Here is a 21,314-nt window from a genome sequence, read left to right as displayed (position 1 = left end):
AAATTGTGTTAGGGAATTTAAATGTCTTCGTTTATCAAAATCCGTTAGTATGGTGTTAGTCGAGGTTACAGGTTTGCATTGCACTGCTGGAAATGTGCGTTCTCAGCGCATTAAAGTAACATTTGAGTTTAAAAACTCAAATAAAAGGTTCGATGAAAATCTTAAAGTTTTGTGTGCAAAAATTTCAGACAATTATTTATACCTGTGAAGCTAAGGCTTTAAAGGATGATTTGATTTTACTTTTTGCAATAAAAGTGTGAATGTCACGTTTCGACGCGTGGAAAAATTAATATTAAAAACAATCATAACAATGCTTATGACAATGATGGCAATGATAATAATATTTAGTATATATATATATATATAATATATTAAATATTATCATTATCGCCATCGTTGTCATAAGCATTGTTAGGATTGTTTTTATTACATATATACATCAAAAATTAAAGTACAGATTCTGCTTAATTTCGGCCTACAGCCAGTTTCAAGCATCAGATTTGAAAGTAGGAGGCAGGCTATAGCTAAAGCAAAATAACAGAGGTGCCAGGGCTCACAAGGATCTCTTCCCGTAATTTGAGAATGAATTTCCTTGATATGATCATTAATTGCAAAACAAGGAAGTAGCTACCGTAATGGTTTGTGGAACGTACCTACGCACGTAGTTTTCACTGAAACACAACATTTATTCCGCCTTAGCTGAAAGATTAGTCCAGAAATTTCGCAATTCGTGTGATGTAATTTAAGTATATGACTTAGCCAGTTTACCCTCCCTGAAGGTCACGCGTAGAACCCGTGAATTTCCACCTTCTCTTTCACGGAGACGCCGCGCCATATAATAATTTAAGGACCCTTCTGTAAACCACTTCGTGACGTCGACATCCTCGTTAAAGATTACTAATATCAATGTTTTTGTGCTTTTGGCCCAGTTCCCACTGTAATAAAACGTATACAAGCTTTTGGAAACCACTCACAGGGACTTGGCAAGCACTCACTAGGACTTGGCAACCACTCACTGGAACTGTTGCCTTGTCGTGGCTGAGTGGCGTGTGCGTCCCAGGGACTCCAAGAGCTATGCCGGCGGGAGTGTTTACACCCCTGGTAGGGCCTCCCAAGCCGGAACGGTCAAGGAGTAGGGTCCAGACTAAAGACAGTCCCACGGCCCCCCAGGCATGGGGGTTAGGCTTAAGGCTAACAACCTTATCCTGTAAAAGAACACATTTCCTGCACGCAGACCTTCCAAGGCCTTCGAACCGTATGACTGCCAGTGGTGAAAGCCAGAAGGAAACTACTGGCATGAAGTTGAAGTTGGAAGTGATGAGTGCAAAAGTCATGGAGGGCGCCCGAAAACAACTTGGCGCAGGACTGTAGAGAACGGACTAAGGGAGCTCAATTACAGCTGGAGCACCATTGAAAAACTGGCTATAGATAGGTGGGGTTGAAAGGATTTCGTTGCTGCCCCATGATGTGCCACACAGGCATGATGGGCAGTAAGCAAGTAAGTAAGTAAGCTTTTGGCAAACGAGCTAGATTTATGAAAGTCACCAATATCCCATGAAGTGTGTCTTCATTGGATGTTTGTGGGCTTTAATTCTCGACAAACGGCATTAGCAGTTCTTAAGGATGTAACGCAACGCTTATCACAGGAAAGCTTTGCGTGACAACCCAGAGAACGGCAGTAAAGAAAATCACCTCTCCACCTCACAGCTTGGTAAATAAGTACCATTGTTTACCTCCAATTCCTTGGGTCGTTATTAGATTTTGCACGATTAAAACATCTTAGGAAATCTTTCAAGATTTTACTTGTTCGTGAATTTGTAAAGTCAAGGCCGGTTAAGTAGGAACTTGAATAAAACACGGAAGACAAATGACACTTATTAAGGACCTTAAGCCAAGCACAATTGCGACGGCATTGAGGTCGTGGCAAAATAACAGATCTTATCGACAGATCAATTGCTCGACACGTGCGTTTAAAACTTTGTACAAGAAACATCAAGCAGCCGTCGGCAGAAAAGCAGCAACGCAAAATTACTATGAGAGCAGAAAATCCCGACGGCAATCTAAGTTTCCATTTGGAACTCAATACTGCCACTCGTGAAGTCCTGACAAAAAAATGTAAATTAATTGATTAATTGACGTCGATCGTGGCGTTGCAGTCCTGACTGCATAAGGTCCCTATTTACTAGCTGCAGTAAGCTGGCTGTCCTCGAGATACTTCAATACGTTATTGGCCGTAGATTCTCAAGAAAGTCGGACTTTGCGTCAACTGGTTAACTGTGGCGTTTGACCATTTGTACAGAACGTTATCGTGTCTGTAATTTATATACTTATGGTGTCCACGTTTAGTTAAAGAAAGAAACATGCTTAGATCTCTGAGGCCAGTGACCCAATTCTGTACGTGAAACAAGCAAAGCATCAGTCAAAGGTATCAATCAACTACGGAAAAAAATAGTGTCAACAATCTTCAACTGCAGCACGCAAGCTCGTTCCGCAAAACCTGAAGGGTAAGCGAACTGAAACTCAGCCTATAAAAATCCATTCAAAAAGGTTTCAGGATTTAGAAGTTTTGGGCAGTAGAAACTGAACATTATGAACGGAGAAGTTATTTCATTCCTAGCAACGAGCGCTTTTCTTTTCCTAATAGCCGTAGGACCTTGTAGGGCTAGTTTCCTCTCCACATCGCTCCAGTTCACCCGCGATGCCTTGATGGGTTTCTCGCATGGATCGGAAAGAAAAGTGGAAATACTCACACCGAAGAAGACGAAAAGGATCATCAGTCTCGGTGAGCAATACGCAGAGAAGCTCACTCAATACCATAAATTGCCGTTTCGATGATTTCGTCTCACTTGTGCGCGACAAAATTTATCTAGAAAAATATATTGCTTTCACTTGTAATAACGAGAAGGAGTTCAGGAACAAATGGAAATTTTTTCTGTAGTTACTCGACAATTAACATGCAAACAATAATGTGGTAAATAGATCAACTGTAATTAAATTTGACTAGTGTAACTGTATTGTTATAGATGTATTGTAAGTAGTGTAAGTTAAAGTAGTTTAAACATGGTGTAAAAAGTAATTATAGTGTAAGTACATGTGTAAGTGTAATAAACAATGCTGTATTAAAAAAAAAAAAAAAAAAAAAAAAAAAAAAAAAAAGCTACGTCAGATAAAATCCGTTCAAGGGAAAAGCGGATCCAGACCTAAAATCCCCTTCCCAACGAAAGCCATCACTCGAGAAGAAATCACTTATTCAAATGAAAGGAAAACTTACAAACCACGCGTCTCACCATCTAATAAGTTCCTCGAAGCCATCAACGACATTGAACGAGCTGTGGCTAAAGCAAAGGCTTCAGGATTTCGTAACAGGAAAGGAACCTTCAATAAATTGAAGGGACTGTTAGCGCGAGCGATAAGAAGCAAGAGCTACAAATATGCTCGCGAAGTTCTCGGCAAGATCATGTATCTCTTAAGCACAAAGTCGTCGGCACCACGACGAAGCAAGAGAAGCACCTCAGGGAGCAATTTCCTTCAAGGTCTACGGAGGCAACTCGGCGCCTCGACGTTTGATAGCTTCATGGCTGTCCAAGGTGACGTGTCACTGATGTTCGCCATTGATACCACAGGAAGCATGGGAGAAGAAATTCAAGCGGCAAAAAACATCGCCATAGACATCATAAATTATCCTCGTAACGCCAGTGTAACGAACTACATTTTGTCGCCTTTCAACGACCCATACCCGGGTACGTAAAATAAAATTGATTGTCTGTTTGTCATTTTAGAATAGATTAACCCGGTGACTTAGGGACCGAACCTTATTTATCACAGAAGGGAGACGGGAGGTGGAGGATATTGGGGAGATCGCGTGGTTTTCAGGGAGAACGGAGGGGGTATCAGTCGCCTCCAATAGAGTACAAAGGGGGACTATAGAAAATGGAAATTAACTGCCACTTAGGGGAGGAAGGGGGAACGTAAGAACGTTACAACGTCTTTTATCGTGACAGAAACAGAATCCTCAAACCCCACCCACCAGTACCAGGCGATAAATGATAACTATATCTTTAGACATAGGTTAAAGTGACATCCGTACCTAGTACGCGATGTGCAAAAAAGATCAGACAAGCTACTCTCTCTTTCAACCTCACGATAAAAATTTGACAATCTTCAACTCTATGATACGTTTCAAGGCCATGCGAGTTAGCTCAAAGTCGTTATTGTTAGTGGCTGATCTTCCTGCCAAGAGGTACTCAAAAACGAGCCTCAGGCGGGAAGGGTGGGGGGAGGGGGAAATCTTTTAGGCCCTTAGCCATTTCTGAAGAAGTGAATTTAAACAAATTTATACCTTAATATTTTACAGTGAAATCGGCAGCCATAGTCAAAGAACAAAGCAATGCTGGTGAGTTCGTAAAAGCCATCAATGCTCTTAAAGCCTATGGCGGTGGGGATTGTCCGGAGTATACATTCAAAGGGATGCTGGAAGCACTCAATCTTATGCCAGAATGGGGATCCCCTATGTACGTCTTCACGGACGCGGGCCCAAAAGATGCTTCAGACCTACACATCGAAGAAGTTAAGTTCTTAGCTGGCTCTGCTGAGTTGGGGGTGACAATTAATTTTTTTACCACAGGTAAAGAAATATAATCATTAGTTAAGTATTTGTATTCTTGTTCGCAAACTATCTGCCAGGGTACATGTCTGACTGACAGACCGTAAGAGAAGACAAGGTATCGTCTCTTGCAGATCTACAGACTGACAAACCGACAGACCGAAAGTCCGACAGAGTGACAGTTAAACTGAACGACAAACTGACAGGCTAACAGACTAAGAGACCAACAGTCCGACAGAGTGACAGATTGACAGAACGACTGATTTACAAACTGGCAGACTAGCAGAGTGACAGACTAACTGATCGATACCCCAACAGACTGACTGGTGAACAGACCTGCAAACCTGCAGACCTAGAGACCTACAGACCGATAGAGTGGTGTATAGAGAGAACCACAGACTTGGCAGACTAACAGACCGACAGTCCAACACTGGGGAGGATCCAGGATGTAGTCGAGGGGGGTTCGGAGAATTGTTCCCCCTCAGAGGGGTTCAAGATTTTGAAAATTAGGTCTTCGGAAAGATGATTTCCAGCGTTCTGAGGGAAAATTTAGGGGGTTCGACCGAACCACCCGAACCGCCCCTGGATCCGCCTCATCAACAGACTGATAGGTGGACATACCAACAAGCTGACAGACCAACAGACTGACAGACCAACGGACTGACAGACCAATACACTGACAGACCAACAGACTGACAGACCGACAGACTGACAGACCGACAGACTGACAGACCAACAGACTGACAGACCGACAGACTGACAGACCAACAGACTGACAGACCGACAGACTGACAGACCAACAGACTGACAGACCGACAGACTGACAGACCAACAGACTGACAGACCAACAGACTAGAGGACTGATAAAGTGACTGACTGACTAAATAAATGAGTGAATGGCTGACTGCCTAGGTTATTTCTGACAAACAGATTGATCAACCAGTCGATGATTTGATCGATTGACCAGCTAATTTTAGTTTAGTTTAATTCATTTCTCCCCAGTAATGGCAGGAGAAAGGAACAGTATTTTCGTCCCAATTGACACCTAACCCCTTTTTTACCCACCCATCCCACCCCGGGGAGGACATCCATCACACAGTAATCTCGTGTGTGGGAAATTAACGTCTCCTACCCCAACCCTGCAGGAGACGGGACCTCCATTTATCGTCCCTATCCGAGAAGACTAGAAAGTCTAACCATTTGCAGATATTATTACAAATGCAGCACTTTCTTCTCAGTTAATTAAAGACCCTGAGTGTTGGTCCGGCCGGATTTGAACTCACGACCTCCCGCACAACAGTCAGGCGCTCTACCAATTGAGCTAACCGGGAGGCGGTTAGCTCAATGGTGGATTCACTAATTTATCGATTGGTTGGTTTAGGTTTCTGTCACACTCATCTCCACTCAGCCTTCAAAGATCTCGCTGAGCTCACCTCAGGTCAAACCATTTCTCTTATAAATGACGGGGAACTGAAAAAGCTTAGTAATCTGACAGCAACTGTGCTTGATGGGACGAGTACTGTCAGTATGGGCCGTTCAAGCTCACGACGCAAGAAGAAACGGAGCCTAAAAAATACAACACCCAGTCGATATAACTTTCCCATTGATGAATCCATTGAAAAATTGACTATAACAGTAAGCACCACACGCCGGAGAACAAATGGTATGTGATTTTCTATTTCTTTGATAATCTTACACTCATCATCAGCCTGCAGAGCATGCGTAATTTTGGCAGGCAAGTGCTTAGTATTATCTTTATGAAAATCATAGCTGCCATCTTTGATAATAATAATAATAATAATAATAATAATATATTTATTTGATAATAAAAATTAACGGTAAAAAACTACGACGTTTCGAAGTCTGCATGACCTCATTATCAAGTAAAATGTTAAAACTGATGTAAAATTGTAGCTCAGAGATTATATACAAATAAAATGTGATAACTTCATTAGAATAATGAGCGTTCATTGTTATTGGTGTTTAGCATGTCAGATCGTGCAGTATATGTTTAAATAAATACTTTTGCACGTATTGAGTCAGACTGCGTGTTTAGCTTTGGTTTTTGTTCGCGAATGAATAGCATTTCGTGAATTAGGCAGTCCATTTTTCCGCGGCATTTCTTGAGAACGGAAAACATTTTCTCTAGGCTAGTGGACGCTACACTGTGGGCTTCTTTCAGATGCTTGCCAATGACAGAGGCTTTATGTTCTTCTATGCGTTGATGAAGATGGCGTGTGGTATAACCGATATAATCCGCATCGCACGAATCACATTTAAAAGTGTAAACAACGCATTGGTGGTTACCAATGCGTTGTTACCAATTAGATACTATCATCGACTGGGACCTACAACTTCGCCCTGGCCAAGTGGCTTGAAGAGAAGCTCAAGCCCCTTTCATTAAATCAGCACACTATCTGCGATATCTTCTCCTTCGCCGAAGTGATAAGGGAAACACCACTCAACCCGAATGACATTCTCGTGTCGTATGACGTATGTGCTTTATTTACCAACGTGCCACTCGACGAGACTATTGAGATCATCGCTGAAAAAGCCTTTAAAAACAACTGGTTTAATGAAACGCATGGTCTCAACCTCACAAAGACAGGTCTTACCGAACTTTTAAGAATAGCAACCAAAGATCAGCTATTTCAGTTCGACGGTCAACTTTACGAGCAGGTGGACGGTGTGGCCATGGGCTCGCCCCTGGGACCCCTTATGGCAAACGTTTTCCTGTGCTCCATTGAAGAACAACTGGATCGCAACAACAAGTTACCAAGTTTCTACAAAAGGTACGTCGACGACACATTAGCCACGATGCCAAATATTCAAGCCGCAACAGCCTTCCTTTCAACATTGAACGAATGCCATCCTGCCATACAGTTCACAATGGAAATTGCTGAAAACAACAAGCTTCCATTCCTCGGTATGATGATTGAGAAAAACGGTTGCCACCTGACAACAAGCGTATATCATAAACCAACTGATACAGGACTGCTCTTACATTACCAGAGCCATGTCGATCAGCGTTACAAAAGATCTCTGCTGAATACAATGCTGAACCGAGCTTACCACCTGTCATCAACGAAAGAATCTTTTACGAAGGAATGCCAGCATCTCAAGCGGATGTTTACTAAGCTTAAGTACCCAGTGAAACTCATCAACTCAGCTATCGCCTGGTACACGAGTTCTACGATCCAAAGCCGTCACGAAACCCCAACTGAACTTGACGCGGCTACACAAAAACCTGTCAGAATAACTTTACCATTTAAAGACCAAAAATCGGCCGACACAGTAAGACATCAGCTGAGGGATCTTGGCCGGAAAATCGGAACTGACCTACAACCAGTTTTCACGAGTCGTAAGATCGAGGGAAAGCTCAAGATACAAGAAGAGAAGCCCGCTTTAATTAACCACCAATGCGTTGTTTACACTTTTAAATGTGATTCGTGCGATGCGGATTATATCGGTTATACCACACGCCATCTTCATCAACGCATAGAAGAACATAAAGCCTCTGTCATTGGCAAGCATCTGAAAGAAGCCCACAGTGTAGCGTCCACTAGCCTAGAGAAAATGTTTTCCGTTCTCAAGAAATGCCGCGGAAAAATGGACTGCCTAATTCACGAAATGCTATTCATTCGCGGACAAAAACCAAAGCTAAACACGCAGTCTGACTCAATACGTGCAAAAGTATTTATTTAAACATATACTGCACGATCTGACATGCTAAACACCAATAACAATGAACGCTCATTATTCTAATGAAGTTATCACATTTTATTTGTATATAATCTCTGAGCTACAATTTTACATCAGTTTTAACATTTTACTTGATAATGAGGTCATGCAGACTTCGAAACGTCGTAGTTTTTTACCGTTAATTTTTATTATCAAATGTATTTCTAAACATTCTCTGATTAGAATATATTTATTATTGATAATATATATTTATCATTATTTATTATTAATAATATATTTATTATTGATTTTTAAAGTAGTGGAATGCTGGGTACAGAATGAATTTTTTTTTAACCAAGAGGGTGACTGGTCAAAAAGAAGCAAAGGGGAGGGGTGGGGCAAATGCAACTGCGAGCTTCCCAGCGTCATCTCGCCCTAGTGAGTTCCCAAATCGTCATTTCTTGATAACAGCCACAAGGGAATTTTGCAAGAAATCTTTCTTCTTTTTTCTTTTTTCTTTTTTTTTGTCTTTTGACTTTTTTTACTAATAACTTCATACCTTGGAGATTGTGAGCGATTAAATTAAATCAACGAACTCGATTGAAATATGTATTAAAATCACCAAAGTTGCCTCTGCCTAATTCTTAACCTACGAGTTTCAAGAGTGTCAGTGTTTATCATTTCCCTTTTTTACTCGTTTCTTACTTATTTCTTTGTCTGTTATCCGTATACTTACTGTATTAGTTTTTTCATACTTACTTTTGAGTTGTTTTTTAAATGAAGGGCAAGGAATCACCCTAACAGACCCCGATAACATCGAAATTTCAGCTGAAAAGCTTAGTCTGTCCCAGATCTCTGTCTATCAGATCAACCACCCCAAGAGGGGAGACTGGACCCTGGTTGTGTCAGGCGACCACGAGTTTCAAGTTAAGTCGAGCAGTGAAACGAATGTCGACTTCGAGGTATATTTCATCACTCGAATACGGGTACGCGGGAGACAGACAACAGAAGTGCCTATCTCTAACCCAGTTGTAGGTAAGTTCTGTTTATAATTATAACGTAAATCACGTAAAATGCGCGCCATGCTCATCTTCGAACTAATACATGTAACAAGCAATCCTGTATTTCTTCAAGGTAAGCTGAATAAGATGCTCATCACTGTCGCTGGTTCTGAAAAGCTCAACACAAGCTCGTTACACTTAGAACTCATTACCCCTGAAGGAGCTGGGATAAGTGGCGTCACGCTGCAGACAACTGACAATGTCCATTTCACCGCAAGCTTCACGCCTCTCACTAGCCAGCCATTCAAACTGCGGCTCAGCGGTATCACTCGTGTCGGGAACACTTTTGAGAGAATTTCTCGCCAGAAGATCAAACCCTCCAGGACTCTGCTCAGAGTAAAATACGCCAGTAATGATTACACACTTCCTTTAGGGAGAGTCACGTTTGTTCATTTTCAGATCTGCAATTTTGGCGCAACAGAGTATTTTGACGTGAAGGTCGTGAAAGATCGAATGGGTTTGATTATTACCCCACAAATTCCACCCAAACGCATCATGAAAGGTCGCTGCGCGATTATATCCGTCCACGCCAGAGCCACTCGTCCCCAGGACGTAGACAGGACAGACAACTTATTTTTGATGGTTAAGGGTCGCACATCAAAAGTTCTTGCTTCACAGGGAGTGCGTCTTTTTGTTGTACCCTAAGCTGAGTAATGTGAATCAACCAGGTATTCCTTTGCCACAAATTAATAATCTTCCACTAAATTCTAGACAGGCAAGATCTCTAAATGAATTGAAAGGACTTTCAAGAAATCACTAGGATTATTATCGATTAGCTACATAGAGCACGACTTTCTAGAAGAGTAAGAGTTTCATAAATTAATTATTTCGCTTAGTCCGCTGAACAGTGATGATTAATAATAATTAAATTTTTGTTCTTAGCATTGTGTGCCTAATTAGTTTTTAATCTAGAATAATTAAAAAACGGTGGCGTGCTTTGAGGCTGTCAGAATCAATTTGTCCTACAGTAGTCTGAACAATCACATATGCTACTGAGTTATGGTTTTGTAAATCGGAATAAATGTCTTAAGAAGGCTCAAAATGAGAAGAAAAATCATAAATGAACAGGATACCCGTCGTGAATAGGCCTTTTGCTTCAAAAGTCTCGAGTTTTCGTGTTCTTGCCCTTTTTATCTTTCACATATTCATGCGATTGTTTCAATTTCTTTGGCATATCATTCCTGACAGGAGTTTTTTCTTGTGTTATCCTTTAAATTTGTACGCGGAAATTGACGCGGCAGGCCAAAATTGATTTTCTTACGCATGTTTGACGTTTGACCGCTGTCTTAGACGACTTTGACTAGTTTTGTCGAAATAAGTTAATGGCCTAAATTTTCGCTCATTCACGTGTCTCGTTATCTCTGAGCGAGTTGCGTGACAAGACCAAACAATAACTGTCGTGTAGGCATGTGGTTAAAGAACAAAATACTTTGATTCACGACTCCACTTGTCCCTCCTCGATAAAGCGGCTTAAACGGCCATGATGGACTCCAATCACCTTTAGTAAGTACGCAGTACGGGAGTGGGCAAGTAAGAGGGGGGGTGGGGAGGGGGGAAGAAAAAGGTTATGGGAAGGGGAACAAGAATACGTTTTTCTTACTCGCCAGCGTTTGGTAAACGCCTACTGGGTTAAGTTAGCGATCACGTGCCTAATCACGTGGCACCTGCGTGAACCTGTGGTGAAGTCTTTTATAAGTTCGACGTTTAAGATTGTGATTTGAACCGTGACTCCTTCCAGTTGAAACTTTATAGTAAGAAAGGAACTCAATAGAAAGTAAATCGATGAATCAGTTTGTTTTAAATTTTTAAATTATCTTCTTCCAGAGTTACATTGTCCTCCATAAAAATGACCAGGGCTACATCTCGGTCGAGGCTCTCTCTTGGTATTTTGTGCTTCATCTTCTATATTGGACCTGATTTCATTCGCCTGCAATTCCAGATATGAGAATGCATTGATTAAACGTCTCTAAGAATATTCTTCCCTTTAACTCAGAAAACATAGCTACAAAGTGTATCCGAAAATTGGTGGGGGGGGGGGGGGGGCCCACAAGATAGTTATTCCGGCATACTACCCCCAGGGTTTCTTAATGAGGTTATTTGCAATACCTTGAATATGATATTCTTTTCCATTCTCGCATAAACGGAATTACTTTTCACTTGTCCTAGCCTAGTTTTGCGAATAAACCTTATCTATTATTCGTATCAGGATTTGTTACAATTTGAAACCCTGAGACTAAGCTTTTGCCTCTACATTGATGAGAAATGATATTTATTTTATCGTAAACATTCATTCACCTCATCAGAGAGAAGCTGCAGCCGATTTAACACCTCCTCAGCTCTCCATTGTCTTGGTTTGGCGGACAACGAAGTTGTTCCAAGAAAAAGGAAGAAACCCAGAAGCAATATTTTATAGTTCATTGAAATTCGAAGCACGTTGTTGAAATAGACCTGTGCAAAAAAAAAAAAAAACAGACCTGTGCTTATGTTGACCAAGTGTGTGGAGCTGGTACAACTTGCACCAAATGGAAACGTTTATTGTCTCCTTTGTTACTAAGCTTTTTTTAGCATATTTTGTAGGGAAGCTACAGGTGAACTGCCTTAATTAGTTAGATTAGTCATTTAATTTTTTTCTTAATCAGTCATTCAGTCACTCGATGACTCGGTCATTCCGTCTTTCAATCATTGAGACATTCATATATTCATTCAGTCAGTCTTTCAGTATTTCAGTCAGTTAGTCATTTAAGAAGCGCTTTTTCGACTGTGTGACGTAAAACTAGAGTAATCACAACATCCAATTAGAGGAGAGGAAACTACCTTTAAGAACCAATGACAACTCAAAGTAAAAACAAAAAGCGCGGGAAAACGCGGGCGACCAAGTCGTGATTGGTTCTAGTTTTGCATCTAATTGGTTGAGAGAGCGGCGCGAGTTTTCTTTAATAGCCAATGAGAACTCAAAATAAAACTCGCGGGAAAACGGGAACAACCAACTGGTGATTAGTTTTAGTTATTATCTGATTGGTGGATAGGGTGGCGTGAGTTTTCTGGACCAATCACAGAGCGACTTAAGCATGAGCAAAACTACCTTCGATTACTTTTCTCGACAATCAATTGAAAATCCCTCTACCATCAATTAATCATTCTATCCATCATAAAATTCGTTAACTAATTCCCTGAGACGATAACATTGTCTCGCAGTCCGTGCTAGATGACAGTTACCCCAACACTAATAATTAATTCGTTAGTTCTCTTTCGATGTTTTCATTATACTCTAAAACGTCATTCAGTAGTTTACGGTTGTCGAGCTACTTTTCCACATCAATTTATGGGATCCCTAGTTTGGCTCATAAATGAGTCTTTGTACACATTACAAGGAGCATTCTATAGTGCTTCATATCAGATTAGTCGAAAGTATTCTCGATCATCTCGATGGCTCTGTTTTTCCAGACATGTTTGTCTCATGTTAGTGTAAAAGAGGTTTTCTCCTTCACAGAAGTATCTAATTTTTACCACTAGAATTCGACAGAACTAAACGCTATAATACTTCTTTACCAATTCTGTTCACATCAAGGTGACAAAAGCTTTACTTACAATGATACAACTTAAAATAATCTGAAATTATTCTACGAAATATTGCTCGTTAAAGAAGTCAGTTTATCATTGTTCGTAAACCAGAAAAATGCTTTACAAAAAGCAGTCTGATATCAAAAAACAGCATGTAGCTCGAGAATTCCTTTCAGTTTGAAAGGCTTAATTTAAAATGGTTGAAACGGAGTACTTTTCAGGATGGACACACTGCAAATTCAAGCGAATCTAAATAAGATGTGTATCCAGATGGACGAAGTTTGCGATTTTTTACGTTGTAGAATCAAGGAGCGCGTCACATGTTATATAAAAGTCATTGAACACTTCCAAGAATTTGTATCAGCGTGTTACAGTGACTCACCTTGTACGAAAAAGGACGTAAACTGGAACTTTACAAGAGATATCTTGTGAAAATGTAGGACTCGCACGAGACAAGTTCTCCCTTTTAAATTGTTCCTTTGAGAGAGGATTTCCGCTTTACACAATGACTTGTCCGGTAAATGTCTAACAACTGTCGCGATGAAATAACAACAGCAATTGATAATTCGTGTAATTTAGGCCACTTCGGTTAAAGCAATTGCGCATTTAGGAAAACTGTATTTACTCAACAATCTAAATATTTTCCATATCTTATGCGCGCTAAAATGAAAAAAACCTTCAATACTGACTTGTAAAAGAAATCGCCGACTTTCTTGCAAATCGTCTTTCAATAAATCCATTCTGAACTAGATGAACGAATTAGAAGCTAGCCATTTCTTCACTCAGATTGGAATTCAGAGTTATTCTTTAGGTCATTGTGGTTGAAAAATAGAACTAGGCCTCTGAACTAAGTTGCAAATTCTGTAACTATGGAACAGTTTACAGCAGTACACTAACAGGAATTTCTCTTAGCTTTTGTTTTCTACAAGAGAATATAAACATTTTATGTCCTCTTGGTTTTCAGTCAATACTGGCAACCGTACATAGTTAGAATCGATTTCAGGACTGTTTCTTTCATAAACTAGACTACAATAATTCAATTTCTGTTCGTGGCATAAATATGTTTTGGGCTCAACTCAGAGGCATTTTAGTCCTAGCCGCTAGGCGAGGGTTAAAATAACTCTGAGCAGGGCTCAAAATATGCTTATGCCCAGAACATAAACTGTAACACTATTATTATTTCTTTGGAGGGCATTGGAAAACTAGAAATAGAAAAAAAAAATTACGAAAGAGCAGTCTGAACAATTACACGAACATGCGAGCGGGCTCAAATATATTTTTTGCGCAACAAAGAGATAATAACGGTGGATTCGAATTCTATTTTCAGAAAATGTTTTTGACATAGAAAAAAAGATTTATTTCTATAGCATAAAGAAAGCCTTTGATGACAAAGAACGCATTGAGTTACCGCAATAAATGAAGTTTTTAATAATGAGCCTCAAAGGAGAGACACGTCGCGATGTTTCATAGAAATCTTAGAACAAAGGTTAGCTCATTGAAGAGTTCGACTAGAAAGCTTCCTCGTTCAGTTCAAGCAACAAGACTATACAGTGTGTATCTGATCTGTGTTAAATCTGCGTCACTTTAAGGTCGCGTGTTAGGATCATTCTTAAAAGTGGTAACATTTTTTTCTTTTACTTTCCTTTCACCGCGTGGCATTTTCTGGCGTATTATTCAGTTTTACTCGCCCTTTGTCCTTTGAGGGGAACAATAAACAAAGGAAACTACGAATTTCCTAGATTGCAAAAGAGTACTTCTCTAATTATTTTCACCAGAACAATGACTCTATCGATGGCATGATTTGAAATAGGAATCCCTTCTATTTAGCAATATAAAATTCTATTTCAAAACAGAAGTATGGTCTAAGTTCTGTGCGAATAGATTGTTTCCTTATATACGAGCTTTATTTCCAGCTGAACAATATGACATGATTCCGATATATTTTTCAAGGAAATTTAATATCATCTTGTTTGCCAAATTACCGGATTATTATTTCGCGTATTACAAATACCCTCTTTCATTTTCTGGAAGCTTTTCATATTATTATTTACTTAACCAGGATAGAACGTGACAATCCTTAGTGCTGAAGGACTAATCAGATACGTCACAATGGAGATATCGGCATGAAGATGAATGGGTTACTCCGAGGGGTCCTTTTCTTCAATTTATTTCATCCAAGTAGCAGCAGCAAGCATGGCAAGGTTGAAACATGGACGACGTAGAGAAAAGTCTCATGCTTGATCTCCCCTCACCGCGGTTTGATTCCCGCGTCACCTGTGTGAGAAGAAAAAAAAAACAAATAACAACAGAAAACAAACAACTAATAAGAATATAAAAGCACAAAAAAAAAAAAAAAAAAAAAAAAAAACAGGCTTAAAAACTCGGCAAGAGAAATTAACTGATACATGCGTGTACGTATTTTTTTTGTTTTGTTTTTGTTTATCATATATAGCAGTGTTGGTAACATGTAACTTTTCCAAACTATTCCATTTTCAAGGTGTCCATCAGTCAACCATGATCCCAGACCAATGTCGTTATATACTACTGCTAGGATGGAAGGAGTTCAAAGTAAAACACACGGGTAAAAATCATTTTAATCAAACAAACATTGTATTTTTGATTTAACATGGTTCCCCAGGTAATACTGTTCCGTAACCCCCTCTCTCTCCCCCTTAGTTGGGGCAGTTATTGGCAGTAGTTTTCTACAGCCCCTCCTACTATTATACTCTACTAGCGACGACTGACCCCCCCCCCCCCTCTTCGTTCGCCCTGAAATCCACCCAAAAATTCCCTGCCACCTTCCCTCTTCCATAAGATAAGTACCGTATTTACCCGTGTATAAGTCGACCTTTTTTGACCAAATTTACACCCTAAAAATTCGACCTCGACTTATACACCGGGTATAAAAATCAACTTCAATTGATTGTTTACGCGTTGCTTATTGACGCTAAAATATCACAAGTCCATTCAATTGCTTTCAATAGGTGTGATATCACACCTTTCTGGTCTAATGTTGTCAGATTCAATAGAGCGGCTTTATAAACAATTTTCAGAACTACGAGCAACTCGCAACAATTATAAGTTATATCTCTTCAAACGATTCTCAACATGCCTAAACGAATGAAATACTCCGCTAAGTACAAGCTTTTAGTCATCAAATTTGCTGAAGAAACGAACAACTGTGCGGTCGCCAGGAAGTATAATGTGAACGAGAAGCTGGTTAGAGACTGGAGAAAGAATGCTGATAAGCTATCTCAAATGCCGAAGTCAAAATGTGCTGATCGAGGGAAAACCTGTCAGTGGCCAGAGCTGGAAAACGAACTAGTCACCTGGATAGAAGATCAACGAAAGTCTGGTTACATTGTTACAAGAAACATGATTCGTCTGCGTGCCCTGTCAATTGCCAAGAATATGAACATTGTGGATTTCAAAGGGACAGTGAATTGGGTTTCACGCTTCTTAAAACGACACGAGGTTGCTCAGCAAACAAAATGGCGGCACGCTCGATAACAAGTGAAGAATCTTTGCTGTTTTTTCCTCTCTCAGCCTTGACTTTCGCTCACATTTCATCCTAAAAGATACTTGATAATTCAAAAAAATTAGGGTCGACTTATACAAAGGATATACGATAAAATTGGCAATTTCTCAGGATTTTCGGGGGTCGACTTATACATCGAGTCGACTTATACACGGGTAAATACGGTAATGATTAGGCCCTAAGGAACGAGAACTGGCGAGCAGAACGAACCTTTTTTTTCTCCATTCGCGGATGGCTCCTCTCCCTGGTTGAAAGGATCGTGGGCTCTTGAGACGAGTGAAAACAAATCAAAATCAGAAGGGAACTGGGTTCGAAATTGATTTGGGCGGAAATACTAAATGGCGATCGATGTTGGCTTGAACTGAAACTAAGGGTCAATCAGCATCGTTTGCCACCTAAATTTCCCTGAAAATTGCAAAGGACTCTTCAAGGACCAAGGTACCATGTGCATCATCTTTTAATTATCTGACGAAACGGATCCAATGAAAATTGGTCTCGTAAATGTGGATCAAATCTGTTTCGAATATCGAACTTTTGATCTTTTGCATTTGATTCGACCTCGATAGTTTAATTAAGCTCGCATCAATTTGACAAGCATTTAAACATGTTTCAATTTTTTGTTTTAAGACCATTTCAACGCCATGAGGTGCCGTTTGAACTTTGAAGTCGTCGGCAAAGTCTTCTGTTTTATTTTACTGATATTACAAGGGGCGATTCTGGATTATTACCTCTACGAGCACCACGAGTTCAAATCCCTTGGATTTATTGCAACTGACGTTGTAGTGGTTGTCATATGGATAGGCGTGATGTTCATGGCAAAACGAAAATTCCTCTCCAAAAAATGGAAAAATCTCCGACGAAAAAAGGAAAAAACTGACGGAAAACCCCGGCCTGTAAAAGTAGCGAATGATGGTGCAGACGAAATCGCGTTTGTTTTCATCGCTTGGCTGGCATATGTTGGCATCACACTTGTCCCTGAGATAGCAGTGATTTTTAAAAGATTTGCTGATCAGCTTGGAGATGCCAAAGTATTTGGGCAGAACTTTCTTAAAGTTGCACTCTGTATCACCCCAATGTTATTTCTGCTACTAGTGAATTCACATCACGACGCCAAGCCCTTCTCTAAACGAAGAATCTGCATTGATAAACTGTCAGCTGGAGTTACATTGGATCTTCTAGACAGCATTGATATTTTGGAGATTTTGTTTATGGATGATAGAGAACTAAACCTTCCAATTGCATTGGAAAATGCAATAATTGCATTTGCATGCATTAATTTTTTCTTACCCACCCTAGCACTGCTTCAGTTGAGTGCAATTCTAAAAGGTGAGGTGCGTTCCACCACTTTTCAGATCATGTACTCAATATCATACATTTTTCTGGTGAATGTACCCTTAGGGGTCATCAGGATTGTCCTATGGACCAAATTTAACCAAGACGTGTCAGTGTTTATCGGAAAGAACATAATTGCTTCAGCCATCTACATGTTTGATATCTACACAACTTGTGGCCCTGAGCAACCAATGCATTGCCCAAGGTGTGGAGGATATTATGCACCAGATTCAGTTGATGGTCACAAAGCTGTATGTGCTTGCAATTCACTAGATGAAGATGAAGCTGGTATGCCAATGACCTCTCCCTTAACAGAATTACCATCTCCAGTATGAAAAGAGACAGCCAGCAAGTAAATGCATATGTAGAGGACTAGCTTAAATTGAAGGAAACACAGCAGTGGTTCTAATGACTCGGTGACATGCATCTAAGTTGTCAGAACCGATTTGTCTCACAGGTGGTGACAATTATTTTACATATTTTGTAGGACAATGGTTGTTTTTTTATGTTTCCCTTGAATTTTTGCACACAAAATAAATTGGTGTGCAGCTGGCTGAAAATTGTTGTCCTTGTGCATGCTAAATGTGAGACTATTGTGTTATTGAGGGTAAGGTAAGTAGTGTTGCCTTTAATCCTATTTAACCTATTGGGGTGATCAGCATCTAACTTCTCCCAACAGTGTCACCCTTGAATCAAACATTAAAGTAATGAGAATAAAGAAAATGACCATAAACTCAAAGTAGCTGGTGATTGTTATACAAATTCTCCTTGTAAGTACCATAGAAAATGTATAGTGAACAGTAATGAGAATATGCATTGTGATATTATGGTGTAAAGGTTTGATAAGAGAAACTTTGGATAGTTGATCATTTTCCTTTGTTCTGTGTTTGGTCCAGAAAACTTGTACCTTGCTTTACTCCATTCAGATATCAACACTATTAACGATTCTTGCATGGTCCTCATGTTTTGTTTGCCTTAACTTTATGGCTTTCTTAGAGTTCTTATTGGTGCTTGGTGTTTTCTTTTTTCCTTTGTTCCAATTGGCTGTTGTGATGTCAAATAGATGAAGACTGACTCCTATTGTAGGATATGAAATAATCACTGGAATTGTATAAATCATGACATTTTTATCACTTTTGCTTACATGAATGAGGTACTGAGGAAATCCTTTTTTTTTTTTTTTTCAAGACCATGAGCATGAGCCAGTTAGGTGCTATTTGTGGATGCTAGTTAACTCTTTAGCTCCCAACTTCTCAATACAGTAAAAACCTGAGATGGCAAGAACATTAGGGACTTATCATTACAGTAAAAACTGTAAAAAGCCGCATACAAGAACATGTGGATTAAGAACACCCAGGCTGAGATTTGGTAAAAAAGGAGCAGATATATAAGAACACATTCAGCCTGGAAATTGAAAATTGTTCTTATACATTGAAAACTCTTCCCTTTTCAGTTTAATAGAACAAACAGTTTCTGTAGCTTTGCTGTGGTATTGTACTAAGATCTCTGTATACATCCTAGTAATTTCACTTGCTGTGTATAGCAAATGTACTACAACTGTATTTGGAGTTAAAAGTCTTATAATTACAATTATAAGTTACGTATTTCATCATAGTTAGGAAATCCCTTACAATTTTTTAGAAGTAAAAAATTAAGAACACTTGAGAACACTTTCAGGCTGATTTCACCTGAAATACCCGATATATAGGAACCCAATCAGCCTGAACCCCGAAAATGGGTGTTCTTGTATGCGGGTTTTTACTGTTAGTAGTAATTCTCCTTTTTGTCTGCCATACAATTCTTATGCTATCAGTTTGAAGAATTTGGTATTGGATCAACCAATAATCACCTAATTGATATTTTTCTTTATTCTCATCACTTTTCTGCTTGATGTGGTATTGATATTGTAAAGAGAAATTCTGTCTTGGTTACTTTATGGGAGTGAAAGTGTTAATAATACATCATTCAGTTCCTCACTGAAGTGAGGTGTGGACCTTCAAGTATTTTAGTTAGGAAACAAAACTGAAGATCTGCTTTATTACAGACAGTGTTATTCTTTTAGCCTGGTTAATCATAAGATTTGAATGTACAATCAGTGATTACAGTTTTTAACATATTGTTAAAAGTGCTGTAGCTGTTTAGTCTCTGTCAAAGTCATTAGATTCTATTCATAAATTATGACCTTGAAGTGGATGAATGCATTCAATGTGCCAACAAGTTGCAAAACTGATTATACTTTGAGTCAAACTTGGCATAATGTGCTTTTATAATTTGTGTTGATTTATATATATATATTTATTGTCTTTTTCTCCTTATCTTGTAACTGTGTTTCATATCTAGCTCAGAAAACCAAGAACACCTGAAATACATGCAGAATGTTTTGTGCAGAAGTAAAGATTTCTTGCACCTTGGCATGTTTCCATAGGAAAATCACTTTCTAGAATTATTTCTGGTGTTTAACAATGATTTTCAGAATTTTATTGTAAACTGTGTAATCTAGCATCGTGTTCCTTGAGAGCCTATGGCTTACATCAAGAAAGTGTTAAGTGAATTAAAATTTTAGCATTGGTATTTAATTTTCTTGTCTCTGGAAGTATGTGTAAGGAGTGGGATGTAAGAAAAAAAAATAAAAAGTGTATACATTTTTACACAAATGAGAAGTTGGCCGTAGCTCTTCTTTATTTTAGCTTTAAGAATCATAGAGGACTTCAGCTTTTTCAGTTAACTCAACAATTAATTACCAGTTTTTTTTTGTTGTTGTTGTTTTCACTTTTACGTGCTAGTATGTGGTATTCTGTTTTACATGGGAGAAAAACAGGCATGTACTGTGTTGTGTGCCGCTGTAGACATTCTTACCGAGATGTAGTGCAACCCGTGTGCAAGCAAGTTCCCTTTTGGAGTACTTTCAAGAGCTGCGAGGCGGTGTTATACAAGGTATTTAATATTTAATCTTGCTTTGTATCTTAGCTTATTCCTGAATCAAAGTTTGTATGGTTGCCACAGGTCAGGAAAAAGTCAGGGAAAAATAATTATCTTTAAGATCAGAAGATCGAAGATGAGCAAGAATTGTCTTTGAATACGTTCAAAACTCAAACTAGCAGGTCGTCTAGCCTGCGACGAATATGCGCTTGTTGTAAATATGAATATTTCAATTCAATAAAGAAAATTTTGAATTGAAGCAATGCATTTGGGAGGAAAACCCTAGACAAACTGGAATTATTTTCTTTGAATCAAGAAAAGAATACCACAAGATCGCCGTCGGATAACTAACGAAATGTTGATGCAATGTTGAGGGAATCAAAAAACGAAATAGCTGAAATCAATTGATCGACGGCGGCGAAACACCTGTAATGTGTCGAGATTGCGTGACTAAACGCTCGCGCAAGCCGCGTTTTTCCTAATAAGGCACACGAAGTCTATTGCAACGTCAAATCGTCATGGCAACGAACACTTGTCTCAGAATCCGACTGCGTTTTGAACGAATTGGGCGCGGAGATTTTCATCGCAAATTTGCGTGAAATTATTCAAAGTAGCAAAG

At 39.3% G+C, this 21,314-nt stretch overlaps 3 protein-coding genes and 1 long non-coding RNA gene across 4 annotated transcripts; 3 read left to right on the top strand and 1 right to left on the bottom strand.

Moving 5' to 3' along the window:
- Window positions 1-377: 377 nt before the first annotated feature.
- Window positions 378-10,281, top strand: LOC111335966 (von Willebrand factor A domain-containing protein 7). The gene is made up of 6 exons (XM_088760216.1): window positions 378-2,793; window positions 3,167-3,740; window positions 4,355-4,624; window positions 5,985-6,266; window positions 9,068-9,319; window positions 9,419-10,281. Exons 1-6 carry the CDS (start codon window positions 2,590-2,592, stop codon window positions 9,988-9,990), a joined length of 2,154 nt encoding a protein of 717 aa, XP_088616342.1. The 5' UTR covers window positions 378-2,589; the 3' UTR covers window positions 9,991-10,281.
- On the top strand, window positions 6,938-8,315 carry LOC148731925 (uncharacterized; the record flags this gene model as incomplete). The annotated part of the gene is made up of 1 exon (XM_088760810.1): window positions 6,938-8,315. A coding segment is annotated over one exon (1,371 nt), but the record flags the coding sequence as incomplete, so codon positions are not given.
- An 851-nt stretch (window positions 10,282-11,132) lies between the features above and the next one.
- On the bottom strand, window positions 11,133-13,445 carry LOC111335995 (uncharacterized). Its single transcript, XR_002695403.2, has 3 exons — window positions 13,289-13,445; window positions 11,641-11,793; window positions 11,133-11,272 (listed from the first exon to the last, which is right to left on the bottom strand). It is a non-coding gene; the product is annotated as an uncharacterized LOC111335995 (long non-coding RNA).
- Window positions 13,446-16,749: 3,304 nt separating this feature from the next.
- Window positions 16,750-20,436, top strand: LOC111335993 (transmembrane protein 121B-like). The gene is made up of 2 exons (XM_022942004.2): window positions 16,750-16,882; window positions 17,072-20,436. The coding sequence occupies exon 2, from the start codon at window positions 17,086-17,088 to the stop codon at window positions 18,109-18,111; it is 1,026 nt and encodes a 341-aa protein (XP_022797739.2). The 5' UTR covers window positions 16,750-16,882; window positions 17,072-17,085; the 3' UTR covers window positions 18,112-20,436.
- The last annotated feature ends 878 nt before the right edge of the window (window positions 20,437-21,314 follow it).

The sequence above is a fragment of the Stylophora pistillata genome, chromosome 5, assembly GCF_964205215.1.
Source record: "Stylophora pistillata chromosome 5, jaStyPist1.2, whole genome shotgun sequence".
Lineage (NCBI taxonomy): Eukaryota > Metazoa > Cnidaria > Anthozoa > Scleractinia > Pocilloporidae > Stylophora > Stylophora pistillata.
This window is presented reverse-complemented; position numbering and strand designations above follow the sequence as displayed.